Source organism: Poecilia reticulata, chromosome 18, assembly GCF_904066995.2.
Source record: "Poecilia reticulata chromosome 18, P_reticulata-male-v2, whole genome shotgun sequence".
NCBI lineage: Eukaryota > Metazoa > Chordata > Actinopteri > Cyprinodontiformes > Poeciliidae > Poecilia > Poecilia reticulata.
This window is the reverse complement of record NC_088847.1, coordinates 9,214,977-9,230,641: the sequence shown is the minus strand read 5'-3', so window position 1 is coordinate 9,230,641 and position 15,665 is coordinate 9,214,977. Positions and strand designations below refer to the sequence as shown.

The following is a 15,665-nucleotide window of genomic DNA, read 5'->3' as shown; positions in this document are numbered from 1 at the left end:
TGAAACACTGAACTCCTTAAAATCAAGGCGTAAACCACGCCTGTTTAGAGCTGCAATACTTGGAACATTGATTGATATATTTGATGAATAATTAATTATGATTATTTTTGACGATGGGTTTTGATGTAAAGTTTGTTGCTTGTGTTGCAATTGGTTGCTATATCATGTTTTTATAGTGTAAAACACTCTGAATTGCATTAATGAAATGTGCGATAAAAATAAACTTGACTTAAAACTTTAGCTCGTGCTCTGAACCTTGGATGTCCAGGTTATTATGCCTTAAAAGCTTTTATTACTAAAACTGTGAAAAGAATTGAATTGACTTTAACTTGGCCACATCACCCTCACCTCAAATCTGGCGTTTCTAATTTAAAACCTTTAATGATACATTAATGAAAGACAGGTTTGCGAAGAACAGGCTAGGATCGCAACTTTGAGATTCAGCATTTTGTGGTCTCATTTCCAGAGTTGACCTACCTTGCAGAATTTCCCCTTTCCTAAATGATGCGTCACATAAATCAGCAGCCAGACTCCCTGTTGCTTTCCATCTCAGCCAGTTTACTTTGGAGCAACCGACAGCCAGATGTGTGTCAGGGGGGATGCCTTTACTCGAAAGGACTAAATTTATTAGTCATCTAGTCCCAAAAGTAGCAGTGAAACACACCCACAGAGGCATCCTTAAGGCCTTGGATGATCTAACACAAGCACACGATTTGGATCTCTCACTGCTGGTTTTGCAATGGTTGACTTTTTATTGGCTTGTTGAGCTGTTCGTCCATCAGATAGCGTCTGTGAGGCGGCTGGATAAGTGGCCTCCACATGCCCAGTGGAGGCCATGTGGATAAGAACGCAAACAGAGAGTTACTGAGGTTTTTGTTTGCGACTGTAACCAAGGATTATCTGAAACATCCCACAAATCCTACAGATAGCTTATGGAAAATACAGAGATAAAGCACTGACATAAATCTGCAGGGGTGCGTTCAGAAAGTTTGGCCCCCATTTGCTCAACCGATTTATTTTGACGTTACAAAGGTGGACATTACCCCGGTTGGCGCCACTGTATTTTAGGGATAAATTTGATGAATCATTTGAAGCAGACCTCTAGATGAACTTTGATATACAGATCTAGATTTTCCTAGAAATTTTCCTTTCATGAACTCATGGAAATATTTACTAATTTATGTAATTTTTAACATTTTTATTTTCAGAATTAAATGTTTAGTTTCAAAATTAAATTAAATAAAACACTGCGTTTATGTCTTTCATAACAAATATTTTTAAATTTAGAAAAATTACTCGTTCATTTTAGAAAACAAAGACAAAATTTATTAGGTAGAGAAGAGCACAAAGATATTTTTTCTCTCTCCTGTCCTTCAGATGTGCCCAAATAGTGAAAAAGAAGAAGAAGAAACAAAAAACATACATATATTTTAAATATTTTGTCCCATTTTTGACTATATAGTCATAATAAAAATAAGCAATTTTACTCTTTGAAATCCAGCTTATCTTTGCAGGCAAATAATGACATAAATGTTCACAAAATGACAAATAATGTATTTTCTCAAAACAGAAACATGCAGAAACAACTGCAAACAAGTGAAAATTATCCCAAACACAATGTACTTTGCGCTACATTTACAAAACTTCCAGATTTCTGAGAGATCACAAAATGGTTACGAAAAATCATGAGGATGTGAGAAAATAGTTGAACAAAAATATTACTCTTTTCCTCAACAAAATAACAGGGAATAAGATTTTTTATAAAAAATTTTTTTTACAAATATATAAAAAGCAGAATTCTGAAGTCACTGCTGAATATTCTGTTTAGTTTCATAGAGCGCTACTTGAAGCAGGGATTAGCATCAGTCTCAAAGAAGGGAAATGGGAAGCTAAATGGGCTGTCCTCTGGGAGCTTCACAGCCAGAAATAGAAACAACAGATTTGAAATCTTGCTCACGAATAAACTCTTTACCAGAATGTGCATAAGATTACATAAAACAGTACGAAAGGGAAAACTGCAACTATCTAACACACTTTTAAGCTAAAAATGTTTAGTTTAATCTTTTTAAAACGTCTTGGAACTACTTCTGGAAAACCCAGCGTTCAACCCCCCAGAGCTTTAACCCCTCACTTACTGAAACAGAGGTTTTCCAGGTCAATGTTTGGGATTTGTGTTTTATTCTGGGAAGTTTCCTGTTTACAGTCAGCAATTATCCGGGGATTTCCAATCAAGTTGTAAAAGGTTAATGCTGAGGGTAATTTTCTGGCAGGACAACTATTAGTTGTTTATTACAGATGTCTGTACTTTACTGCACTCTAAAAAGAAATGCATAAAAAATTTGTACATTTACCATAGAAATATGAAGGAACTTTCTGTCAACAATTTTAAAAGGTGTTTTTCTATTTTGCGGAATATTTGTTAATGTATCATGAGATATTCTATGTAATAACATGGAAAATGTCGGTTCTGGACTAACAGAAATGTAAATAAATTAAACATGGTAATCTGTTAAACCATGGTTAAAAAAAAAAAGAAAAATTGGTTTTAGAGTTGACGAGAATGTTTGTACAATTAATGGGAAATCCTTGTAATTTTCTGCCAGGACATTTTTGGGGGGATTTAAGGAAATTTTTCTTATAGATTATAGCAAATTTTTAAAGATAATTGTGAAGGAGGTTGCAAGAAGACTTGGGAATGGAGATTGGCGATGGCCGTAATATAGTCAAAGCTGTAATCAAATGGTTTGTTGTGTAGTTGGATGGAGGGCATGGAGTCTGGATCCTGAAGCACTCAGTGTATCACTAAGTGTTTTGATTCTGCTTTCTAAAGAAACTTTTAGCTAAACGTTCACAGATTTGAACAGAAAAACATTTATGGCATGATTTTATAATAAAGGGAAAAAAACTGCTCCCATAGTTTCTCTCTCTTGAAAAGTAAGCTGAAAATGTTTCTCTAAGCTTTTCAGTTGCATTATTACCTCTAATTTTGTATCTTAAATGTCTATCAACTCCATCTGCCTTCCTTATTACCTATGGTTCTGAGCAAAAGTGTCGAGTCAGCTCTAAATTCTTTGTATTTTGCTTCCAAAGAGCCACAATTTCTAGTGACCTTCACATAAATGGGAACAATTTGAAACAAATGGCTGAAAGTGTATAAATTGCAGACTTAGCAACAGTCCTGCTGACTAGTGAATATACCCGGTGGGGTAACTTAAAGGGATACTTGTTATGTTTCATTATGTTGTTCATTAGCCTTCATAGGTATGATAGAAAAACTTTGAAAGATGCCACATTTATATATATAAAAAATAATAATATGAATAATATTATTCTGCCTGCTTAGTTGTGACTCTGTGCATGTATGTGTTGTAAGTTTAGGAACATTTTCATTTTAGGTAGTCTGACGGATTTTAAAAAGTGAAAAATAAATATTAAGCGTTTCTTAAAGTTTTCTCTATCTTTCAACATAGCTTTATTTTACCTCTATTTTGGAGCAGCTGAGAAATGTTCTTGACGCCTAAATAAAAACTTGAATGACAAAATTTTTAAAAATGGAACAGATAAGAAAAGTAATGCGCAGTGACAGAAAGCATCACTTATCAATGGCTTATCTCCTGCTAAAAGCAAAGGTAATGTATATATGTGGGTGTTCTCTGGTGACCACCGTAGGAAAACCTTTCATCAGCAGCAGCACATTATAGGACATAACCCAGCTGCGTACGTGGACATATGCATGCATTTAGTCCCGCTATGTTATCTTTAAGAGGCGGCAGGAAGTTAAGGTCGCGTCTGGGTTGAACTCACGACCCACAGACTATGAAAGGAGGGAAGACGGAAGAATTGGGAGAGTAGCAATGTGGTAAAAGTTGTGTTTTGCATTGGTTGATATGATGCTCAATCAGATCAAAAGTAGTTGCAAACTTATTAAAACTTAACTTAATCACAAAAAGGGCCACACAGTGGCGCAGTTGGTAGAGCTGTTGCCTTGCAGCAAGAAGGTTCTGGGTTCAATTCCCGGCCCCGGTCTTTCTGCATGGAGTTTGCATGTTCTCCCTGTGCATGCGTGGGTTTTCTCCGAGTACTCCGGTTTCCTCCCACGGTCCAAAAACATGACTGTCAGGTTAATTGGCCTCTCCAAATTGCCCCTAGGTGTAAGTGTGTGTGTGCATGGTTGTTTGTCCTGTGTGTCTCTGTGTTGCCCTTCGACAGACTGGCGACTTGTCCAGGGTCGCCAGTCTGTCAAAGTCTGTCTTGACCCCGCCTCTCACCGAAAATGTTAGCTGGAGATGGGCACCAGCCACCCTCCCAACCCCACTGAGGGACAAGGGTGTCAAGAAAATGGATGGATTAATCACAAAAAGAAAAGTAAAATGCAACTTTACCATGTTGTATTTTGTGTGCATTGTTGCATGACTTTCCATTTGTACCAACAAGGAATGAACTGAGATCAAAAGTGCATGATAGCCTTGACTAAAACTAACACAGTTATTGTTTAAACGTGTTAAAAGCATTTCCATGTTAAATATACAGCCAGATGAAATTAACATAGATGAAATTGTGAATCTGTTGCAAGATTTGGACAAACAAACCTGGCAGTCTGTCAAGCCTGATTGAGGTTGCAAAGCAGAATAGGCCAAAGTTTCTGTCTCTAGAAGTACAAAAATGGTAGAAACATTCCCAAAAGGCTTCTCGCTCTAATTGCAGCACAGCCTTCTGTAGGTCTGTCACATAAAATCCCAGTAAAATACAACGATGTTTGTGGGTCGTAGCGTGACAGAAGCAGAAAATGGTCAAATATTGTGACTGCTTGTGCAACAAATTGTTATGAATTATAGAGTTGGACATCTAATATATATCAAAGTCATCTTGTTCTCCCAGCTTTTCTAACATTTGAAACGGATCCCAGTAAAGCTCGGACTGCCCTTACCAAAAAAAGGCAACACTTAGAAGAGGCTTACTTTTATGAATCTAACCTCATAAATGTCACATTAGGTCTCCATCTATCACACAAACTCCCTGCTGAAGTCAGAGTGGGAGCTGATAAAGTGGCCTAGAGGGAAAAGTGCAAAAGTTTCCTCTTTATCTAGCAGAGCCAAATATGCGGCACAGTAGTGCACAGGAAGGAGATTTTAGAGATTGGTGTGTGTGTGTGTGTGTGTGTGTGTGTGTGTGTGTGTGTGTGTGTGTGTGTGTGTGTGTGTGTGTGTGTGTGTGCGTGCGTGCGTGTGTGTGTGTGTGTGTGTGTGTGTGTGTGTGTGTGTGTGCGTGTGTGTGTGTGCACGCGTGTGTGTGTGTGTGTTTGTATGGTAGAGGAAGAAATTTGAGAGCTCATTTGAAAACAAGTGGCCGAAATACACCAGAGAATGTAATAAAAACTCTTTTTCAGATAAAGGTAAAATAAAAAAAGTCCAATATTGTATTTACTTACCTTATCCTTAAGCTTAAAAATGTTCCTACAAAAAAAGAATAAGTTATGTTTGGTGGAGGAAGGTTGTCACTGTTTAAACACATCCAGATGGCAGGTTGAGCAACTGCATGGCGAGTTCTCTGAAAGGGCTTTCTCCTGAATTTGATGGAGTCCTGCTGCTTCCAAAGGTCAGAGAGCAAAAGGGTTAGAGTTGGGGTCAGCAAACATTTTTCACTGTGTGTGATTGTGTGTGTGTCTGTTTTAACATTTCTCATTTTGTAAGGCACATTTTTTTTGCAACAAATACTACATTCCGAGGATCCAGAGATCCTTATGTGGCCCCCATGAGAACAAATTCTGTTTTTAGGTTAGAGGTTAGAGTTAGGATTACGGTGTGAATTGTGAGGTTTAGGGCTAAGCATGTAATGGCAATTGTTAGGTTTGTTAGGCATACCATAGTGATATGGTCATTGTTATGCTGTAGAAATTAATGACAAATTAATGGAAGTAAATAAAAAAGTCCTTGCGAAGATAAACATACTGTGTGTGTGTGTGTGTTCTTGTTTTTGACACATTGTAGGAACAATTGTCCTAACACATACATTGTGAGGACCCTGTGCTCCTTATGGGGTCCAGAGGGTAGACCACATAAAAAAGTGCTGTTTTAGGGTTGGGTTTAGGACTAAGGTGTGAATTGAGTTTTGGTTAGGTCTAGAGTTAGGCATGTACTGGTAATAGTTAGGTTTAGTGTAAGGGTCAGGATTAGGCTGTGGAAATGAATGGAAAACAATGGAAAGTTCCAGCAGAGACAGAGAAACGTAACTGTGTATGTGTGTGTGCGTGTGTGTTCTTGTATATACTACATCTAGAGGACCACTTTTACAATATTTACTCATAAAGGAATGTCCTTTGTGAAAGTGAGGACCTTTCCTCGTCATCACTTTTTTGAACATCTGTTAGTTAGGTATGAAGTATATTTTGTCAACATAGGTTTAGGAATAGACCAATATGGGTTAGGGTGAGGGCAAATGTCTTGATTATACGCAGTTACTAAAATTAATGGAAGACAATGCAAAGTCCTCACTTAGATAGAAGTACAAGGATGTGCGTGCGTGCGTGCGTGCGTGCGTGCGTGCGTGCGCGTGTGTGTGTAGTGCTAAAGACTAGTGGCTCAGTGACCCAGAAAGAAATTCCAGATGAGGAGGAATTTGTCTTTATTGGGAATTCTGTGCGTGTGTGTTTTCAGCAGCAGGAGAGGTCATGAGAACAGTGGAAACACACAGACGCATACACAGGGACAAATCAAATAAAAACATACACCGTTTCTATAAACCAAGTCATGATCTTCATACAGAACAGGCAGTATTTTATAGGGTTGATACCAACAATTTATTGGTACAAAAGGATTGCGAACAGATGGGACTTACTTTCTTTAAACAACTTTTTAAAGACTGAGCAACAATAGAATAAAATTTATGGAAATTATTAAACCCTTTTTATTGGTTGGACGCTACCTGTCTGTTTTTTCAGCGTATGTTGTAAAATGACTTCTTTCTCATTTGAACAGATCTTATATATTTTCATTCTGTAAATAGTGCATCTGTGGCCCAGGGCATCCTTAAAGATGAGGAACTCGCTCCTCAATTTGGAATAAAAGGATTTCCGTCCTCTGTCATTTGTCTTTTTGTGTAGCCATGAACTCTTGCATTTTGGGGTCATTTCCTGTTTTTGTTCAAAATATCCTCAACAAGGATGCGAGGAAGGCATTTTCTTTATTATTTAAAAAAATCCCGACATGTAAAAAGATTTACATCAGCTGTTTAAAACAACAACACCAGTGGAAATGAAAAATAAAGAACAAAGTTCATAAGTATAATATAAGAATCTATCTTTGGATGAAATTCTAAAAGATTTTATTGATTTGGGTTAAAAAAAAAAAACATTGTCATTTTCATTCTCTTGAGAACAAGAAATGAATCACTTCTGCTCTTTGTTAATCCCAGCAAGGAGATTCTGCTGACCAGGAGTCTTTTCCAGAGCTAAACTCAGTCTCTGCCTTTATCTGTCTATCTAAGGAGGAACTCCTTGTGCTCTTTGAAAGGCTTTGATCCCCTCAGAGCACCTCAGCAGTATTCATGTCCCTCTTTAGACGCCGAACCTTTTAATTTCAACAGAAGACTTTGATATCGTCTCCTGCGTGGAAGCTGCTACTGTGTCACGCTTTGTCCCCGTTCAGCTCCAGGTCAGATAGTTGTAGCTGATTTTACTTTGGAGGAAAGCACCTGTCTGAACCTCCTCTTCAGCTCCTGCATATTGGGAGACTTGGGTCTGGCCAGGTGTAGGCCGCCCTTTCTCTTCTCTCCGTTCCCGCCTCCCAGGGCCCGGATCACCTGATGCACAGAAGGCAGATTTTAGGAGGTTTCCATTTTAAATTGTTTCAATGAAGCAATTCAATCAAATGGATACAGCCTAAGTCTGTTTAAGGATTCTGTTTATATTTAGGATCAAATACAAATTCATTTTCTACTAAATTTCAAGAACACTTGAAAAAACACTACCTGAGCTTAAAGTGACATTTCAGCAAGATATAGGAGCTTATTTTACATTTTATTAATAAAATGTACTAGTTCCAATGGCAGATTTATTTATTTTTTTACTTATAACAAGAGATTAAGACATTTTTCCCATGTTACAAGTGAAATAATCTGGCAGTGGAATTATTGCACCTGTATTTTTTTATTATGGAATTATTTAGTTAAAACAAGCTCCTATATCTTGCTGAAAAGTTACTTCAAGAGAATGAAGATCAGGAATGAGACAAAAAAAATTATCTGGTAAGATTTTGTGTTTTAGCAGTGCTGGCTTTGCACGTGTGAGCAAGAAGCAGGAAACTGCACATTCAGTGATCCTCCCTGAGGGTAACGACTGTTACTCTGCTAGAGAAAAAAAAATTACAATGCAGTTTGGTTTCCCTTTAAGGCCAAAAAGATAAACAGATGGTATTTCCGCTTTTTTAGGCATCATTCAACTGTCCTAGCTCCCACAGAGCATAAAATTACTTAAAAGAATGGTGGATCTAAAAATGACCAACACCCTGGGAGCTAAATAAGATGCTGTCATTGGGACAGCTGTTCTGTAAATGTGGACTCCCGCCTCCTCACCAATCAAACGTTTTTTGACAGAAAGATAAGGCCTAACCTCCTGGCAGAGATGGAGGAAGGCGGCATGGACTCCCTCGTGGTTCTCTCTGGCTGAGGCCTCGAAGTAAACACCCCCTGCGATCAGAGACATGGTTCAGATTGGGTTTGCTCATCATCATCCCGATAATTGTCAGCATTCCTCTCACATCAGGCAACATCTAGGATACAGTTTATCGAGGCAACTAATCTGTAAGGGAGCTCAACTAGGCCTGTTCCTTAGTTTTGAAGCTGTTGGGATTAGTTGGTGTGACCTGCGCTTGACCCCAATTAACCCATCTAGGAACTGGCTGTTTGTTTACTTATCTTGCTTTTTTCCAAACCAAGCAAGCAAGAATTCTTGGATCAAGAACAAGGCAGGAAGTGAGGGACCAATTATCTCCTGTGAACCACGAACATCAAATAGCTTTAGAGATATTTCACTTGATAACCAAAAACATCAACCTTGCAGACACTCAGAGTGGGTCAAAATATAAAGAATCACAAAGGAACATTGGGAATGCTTTTTATAAATATATAAATGGTTACCTTAAGTTATAAAGTTTGAATTTTGTCAACTTAGATTGTAGCTGCTGGTGTTATTATGCTGTATGTCTCCTAGGTAAATGCAAGAAGCTTTTCAGAAACACATTTCAGCCATTACTAAAGTTGGGACAAAGTCCTTTCTTAAATATAGAAGTTCTAAATGGAGATCGGTTCAGCAGAGATCGGTTTTGTTGAGTTCCTATCAGCAGCCAGAAGCCTACCTGAAGTAGAAAGTGTAAAAATGAGTACCCGATGCTTTCGGTGTTAGGGATTTTAGATGGAACATTACTTTTAACAGATCAAAAGCTCGGTCATCAGTGTAAATAATAACTGATTTCTATAAAATAACCATTTAATTCAAAGGGAGTGTGTATTATTATTGCATATATGAATTGTGTTTTTAAGTTTTATGGAAACAGGTGCCTAAGAAACAATGCGTTTCTCTGATTTAGAAACACATATAACTTCATCTGCAGTTTACCCAGGCTGCCATGTATTACTCAAATAAATTGTATGGTATAGGAACTTAATATGAACAATACATATGGACAACTGCAACAAAATTTGCAAAGTTGCCAAAGCAATAATCCGATGTTAATGAAACTTAATCTCATGCTAAGCTGTGCATTCTCTCTGTCTGTGCCAGCGAAGATTCACTCATCTCTAGGTACACAATGCTAAAGTTCCCAAAGTCTAAATAATTCCTGATCTTTACTTGTCACCAGTCTTTGAAAAGCCTAGGAGCATCTTTATCTTTAATTATTATTCACACAACACTGAATATTGCCAGGTATACCTGGGCAACTGCAGGGATAAGGTGTTGCTCCATTCAATGATCAAAGCAAAACTTGGAATCTTCTCCAGAGACATTAACATTTTCATTTGCATTTCAAAATTACATAGACTCCAGTCAGATGCAAGTATTTCAAAAGACTCAGCCCTAACACCGGTTATTCTGCACTGAATTCAAGTCATGACTAGTGAAAGCCGAGAAATGCCACACCTAGTGAAGTTGCTAACGTGTCGCCCTCCTCTGCGGGCACTTGTCGAGCTCGGAGCAGGTCACTCTTGTTGCCAACCTGCAGCGGGGAACAGATTAGGATGCAGATTAGATTACGGGATTAAGGTTGGTAGGCTTCTTGTCTGGTCTGCGTTGAAATAAATACTGTTAGCACATTACACCCAGAAACCTTAACACGTTTTATTGAGACTGAATACTTTGCGAAATCACCTCTTGCTTTGTTGCAGGAAAAGTCTAACTTAGAATGGGAGGAGAGGGTCTATGAACAAAATTTAAAGTCTTCCCACAGAAGCTCTATGGTAAATCTAGATTAGATTTAGGTTTGGACTTTGTCTGGGACATTGTAACACCTGAATATGTCTTTAGGTGCTTCACTGTAGCTCTGGTTGAAGGTTTAGAGTTATTCAATCATGTATACGTTCCTTTCCCTTCACAACTTTAAAATATTTTGTTTTGGTATGTTGCATAAAATCCCAATAAAAGACACTGAATTTCATATATGTAATATGACAAATATAAACAAAATATTCAGAGTATGCGTACTTTAGCGAGCTACTGTAGCTGAAAATAATTCAAAAACATGGCTGATGGAATATCAATTGGATGGAATTGATCTAACATTTATTTTAAAGGCTTTATTGGCTCTAGTGGCCTTTATTTGATATTTAGTTGACAGGAAGGTGGATAGTGAGAGAAGGGGAAGACATGCGGCAAAGGTCGCCAGGCCAGGAATCGAACCTGCGACGGCCACGTCGAGGACTGAGACCTCCATATGTGGACTGTGCTTAACCCCTGCGTCACCACAGCACACCCCTGATCTAACATTTATTCACATGAATCATCCTTACCAGGATAACTGGGATGTTTCCAGACGGGTGTATGCGCCTGATGTGCTGGTACAGAGGTTGAATGGTTCTGTAGCTACTGTTGTCTGTAATGGAGAAAACCAACACATACCCATCTGCCCAATAGATGGACCTGAGGATAAAAAGGGAAAAAATAAAGAAAATAAGCTTGAAAACATTAATTTTATGTTAAAACTTACAGTGATGTGATTTGAGCCTGACCTGTTGATCTGCTCCTGGCAGTACAGGCCTTCAGCATCATCCTGCCAAAACACAAAAAGAGTGACATGAGTACGCAGGTGGTGCTTTGGCTGCCAGCTCATAGCCAAGAGAAATGAGTAGCATAGACTGAATGTGTCAATTAAATGTTATGAAGTATGAATTGAAAATCACAGTTTTTAACTTTGGCCTCTCTCTTTCTCTCTCTCTCTCTTTCTCTCTCTCTCTCTCTGTGAGTTCTGCAGGCGTGAACTAATTACACTTAATGTTATCAGACACATACAATATTGTTATCCTTTTATTCTTATTGCGAAGTTTCAAAACAAGAGTTGTACGCCCACAACAACAAAAAAAACCACTCAAACTCACTTATGATTACAAAACTTAAGCCAAATGTCCAGCAATGCAAATGCAGCCTAATTAGCTTTAATTTTAAGGCAAATTTGAACTGCACATCATTTACATTCCCCAAAATTTGGTCTCATAATTGCTAGAATCACATTGAATAGAACAAGTATTTTTCCAAGTTCAGTACAGACCGTGCTGTGCCAAGACATAAGGTCAAGTGAAATTGCCCAGGGAATAAAAATGAAACGTGTATCTTAACATATCAAGGTCGCTATATTTGATACATCGTCTGTGTTGATACAGACGGCTGTCAGGTTGCCAAGTCACCTCATTAAAGCCAGTCCATGTGTGTGGGCGGAATCGGTATCTAGAAACAACATTCCAGTGCAGTTAATTTTCTGCCAGCCAGTCAGAAAATTATTTCAGCTCAATTATCCAGTTATTCCATTATATGCCTGTTGAAATCCCTGACTATTTGTAGTGCTCTTTTTCAAATCTTAGTCCTACATTTCCAATTAATAACCTGAAATTTTAAGACAAAGCACGACTCAGATCTGTGGAAAAAATGAAAGGCGAGGAGCAGGGTTTCTGCAGGTTTCGACTCAAATTTAAGACTTTTTAAGGGCATTATGATTGAAATTCAAGATCTACATCACGACAAAAATTTACAGAAAAAAATGTAACAATTTGTAATGCTCTCTATAGCCTTAACCTCCGTAGTGCCAAGTTTTTATTCCACAGAAACTAACTAGTCAGAAACTTACTACTGTCCATGTTTTCTTTTCTTTACTGACTTCTTGGTAAAATGAATAAAATAACAAAAGGTCTGTTTCTGGCATGCCACTAGTACCATACATCATATGCATACCTTATAAAACCTACGCAAACTGAAAGACTCTAATACGTCTGCCTCAAAAAATGTCTTTCCTGTCAACTTCCTGCTACTATTTAAAAATGTACAATAGATAATAACCTCATTAACACACATTCTTAGAAACAAATGCCTACAAGTAATTTGCTTCACTTAAATTAACCTGGAGGGCAACGCAGGGTGTGTCCTGAATCTGAAGCGACACTTCCTCCCCATCCATTGTGACCTTTCTGGAGTAGAGCGCTCCTGCGGAGACAAAGAGATCCGGGTGGAAGGGTGAATGTGAAGGGATGAGAGGATCAATTGTGGTGGGGGCTCGCTGGTGGCAAAGGCAGTCAGATGAATGGGGGGGGGGTGGGGGGAGAACTCACCTGTGTTTGCTTCATAATCTCCAATGAACCTCTTAGTCAGAAACCTGACAATCAGAGCTGAAAGTGAAACAGAATTTGTCAATCAGTGACGTAAAGATGAGGAAGAAGAGCAATGGAAAACACAAAATCTTGCCAAGTATTTTTGGTCCAGTTTCTAGTGCAAATATCTTGGTGCACTTGAAATAAGGCAAAACTAACTCACAAGTAACTTTTCAGCAAGAAATAGGAGCTCCTTTTTAGTAAATAATCCCTCCATATTGACAAAAAAGTACTAATACATTAGCAGATTGTTTCACTTTCAAATGCATGCAAGTGAAACAATCTGTCAACTTGTACATTTTCATCAATATCGATGAATTATTTACTTAAAACAAGCTCCTGTATCTTGTTGAAAAGTTACTTGTATGTTAGTTTTGTCTTATTTCAAGAGCACTAAGATATTTGCACTAGAAACTGGACCAAAAATACTTGGTAAGATTTTGTGTTTGTTCATTAAAGTCGCATGGTGACACACTGGATAAGATCTAGAGATGCTGGTGGGTCATTGCATCTCTCTGACTTCAATGTATTGTATTAATATTCTGTGTGAAAGTGGTAAAAGTGACAAAAAAGGAGAATTATTACCAGAGTTTTTCTTGCCACAACACACAGTGAGCAAGATGATAAATGAGGTAAAAGAAAATCTCCAAAAGTCGTTAGAGTTACTACAATGCAAATTTATGTCTTTTTTTTTACCGTTTTAAACAGTGGTGCCATTGAATGTGGTTTGGTAGACTGGGATCTGACAGAAGATGGTGTTATACTGTCTGAAGGCAGAATGGGAGTACAGCACTAATAACTCATGGATTATTAGCCGAGGTAATACATTATGACATGTGATGCTCTTCTTTTCCAGATAACTGAGTTTGATGATTCTCCCAGATTTGCTACAGACAGTACATTCCTGCCTCATTGCACATGCAGTGTGGATTGCTCACTGTTGTTTTCCCAGCTGAGGCCTTCAGTTCATCTAGTGTAAGAAAACTGTTTAGCTTTCTGACGCTAGCTAACGAAAAGGAAAAAAAAACACAAAATGCAATCAAATGTTTCTCTGGGACCTTTAGCATTTTGGTCATTTGTGTCGGGTGTGAGCTATTGCCGTCATGAGAATCTGTCCATCTCGAGTTACATATAGGGCAAAAAGTACGAAATTAAATCACTTGGAATAGATTAGTCAACAATTATTTCACTCCAAACATTCATTGGTCTGTAGCACAAACCAAATATATTAAAGTGTACCGTTGTGACCTGACAGAGCTGGACAAAAGTTTAAATATTTCAGTGATAACATTTACCTCATGAAATTTCTGTCTGTATGATAAATGAGCTTCCTCGTAAAGTGCAAAATAATATAATTCTTAAATTTATCAATGTTTATTTCCAACCACTGGATCTGTCTGTGAAGAAACCTGCTCTCTAACAGAATATTTCTATAAGTCGTGTTTTGTTAAACACAATGTTTCAAAAATAATTTAACACTGTGACTGACATCATCCATTAAAACTGAACTTCCAGCATTTCAAAAAATATATTGAAGTTGTTATTTTTATAAATATTATGTGTAAATTATAGAAATGATTATGTTCGTACCTCTATAGCCAACTACATTGTATTTTATTACCCTCATAGTTCATGAGCGATATTAAATCAATTCAAATGCTGCTTGATCTTTTATATTTATTTTTATTTTTTTCATTTTCAGGAAATCAGTACTGTTTATCGCCCTCTGTCGTCGAACAATGGTATTAATTCCTCCGCCACCTAAAAAATTTGACAACTAATTGTTTCTCTTTAGGTGAGCTGGGTCACAATAACGTTTTGGTCATAAAAACGGTTTGACTCCATTTATCGCTTGAATACTAATGCAACTAATCCGAATGAAAACTTTCCCGGACACACAAGATACACTGCATCCCACCGCCATACCGGTTTTCCCGACGTTACTGGCGCCCAGCACCACGATCTTCACCGTCTTGTTGGGGACACAGTCCAGCAGGGGATACTCCGGGATGGGGACCAGCAGAAAGTTGCCAGACCCGCTGCTGTTCATACTTCCCGGGGCAGAATCGCCAGACAGCCGCATTTAGCTCCCCTCTAAACCCTCAGAACTGTCTCCGAGCTTTATGGGGAAAATTGTAGCAAATTCCTGCGACTCTGTGAGAAATCACTCCGTGTTTGTATTCCTACGGTCAATCCAGATGTGAACCAAAACAACAACAAACAAAAAGAAAGAAAGAAAAAAAAATCCCTCTTGTTTTCCGCAGAGCGACAGCTAGAAACTGATCAGCAAAATTTGGTTTGCCCTAATAATTCCCAGTTATTATCCAAGTGTGCCACAATTTCTTCCAAGTCTTTCTCTGCTGGGGTAAAACTGACTTTTAGCTCCACAACAGAGGCATCATTAACCGCGTTACTGATCCATTTTTACGCTTTAATAGCTAAAAGGAAAACGATCCGGTTCCCGGAGATTCCAGATGCCTCTGGCTGTGGATAAAGAGCAGAAGGAGTGATGAGAGGGAGGGATGTAGACTTTGATCCGTCCCCTCACATTTTCCCGGGAGACCAGTGGGAATTCGGCCTGACTCCTCAGCCTGGACAGCCTAATGCGTTATAGACGATGACAGCACCAGCATTCAATCAAGTGGGACGAAGAAAAGGTTTAAACAAAGACGTGGATTGGGATTTTAAACCATCACTCTTTAAGTTGGTGTTCCATCACTTTTTCTCTATATGGATACTTCTGTATGGAAGTCCGTCAATTTCAATTGTAAAGGAGAGAGAGGGGAAAAAATAACCTATTTAAAAAAAACAACAAACTAAAT

At 38.2% G+C, this 15,665-nt stretch overlaps 1 protein-coding gene across 1 annotated transcript; it reads right to left on the bottom strand.

Moving 5' to 3' along the window:
• Positions 1–6,604: 6,604 nt before the first annotated feature.
• Positions 6,605–15,543, bottom strand: rasl11a (RAS-like, family 11, member A). The gene is made up of 8 exons (XM_008435146.3): positions 14,770–15,543; positions 12,805–12,861; positions 12,597–12,679; positions 11,218–11,258; positions 10,999–11,128; positions 10,133–10,208; positions 8,606–8,682; positions 6,605–7,797 (listed from the first exon to the last, which is right to left on the bottom strand). The coding sequence occupies exons 1-8, from the start codon at positions 14,924–14,926 to the stop codon at positions 7,651–7,653; spliced, it is 768 nt and encodes a 255-aa protein (XP_008433368.1). The 5' UTR covers positions 14,927–15,543; the 3' UTR covers positions 6,605–7,650.
• Between the last annotated feature and the right edge of the window lie 122 nt (positions 15,544–15,665).

Bases quoted from the DNA above. Each gene is read 5' to 3' on its own strand.
- rasl11a (XM_008435146.3), bottom strand. From the start codon at position 14,926: ATGCGGCTGTCTGGCGATTCTGCCCCGGGAAGTATGAACAGCAGCGGG. The intron at 12,862-14,769 runs GTATGGCGGTGG...TTTCACTTTCAG, and splicing joins CAGTAACGTCGGGAAAACCG to CTCTGATTGTCAGGTTTCTG. The intron at 10,209-10,998 runs GTAAGGATGATT...TCCCCGCTGCAG, and splicing joins GAAACATCCCAGTTATCCTG to GTTGGCAACAAGAGTGACCT.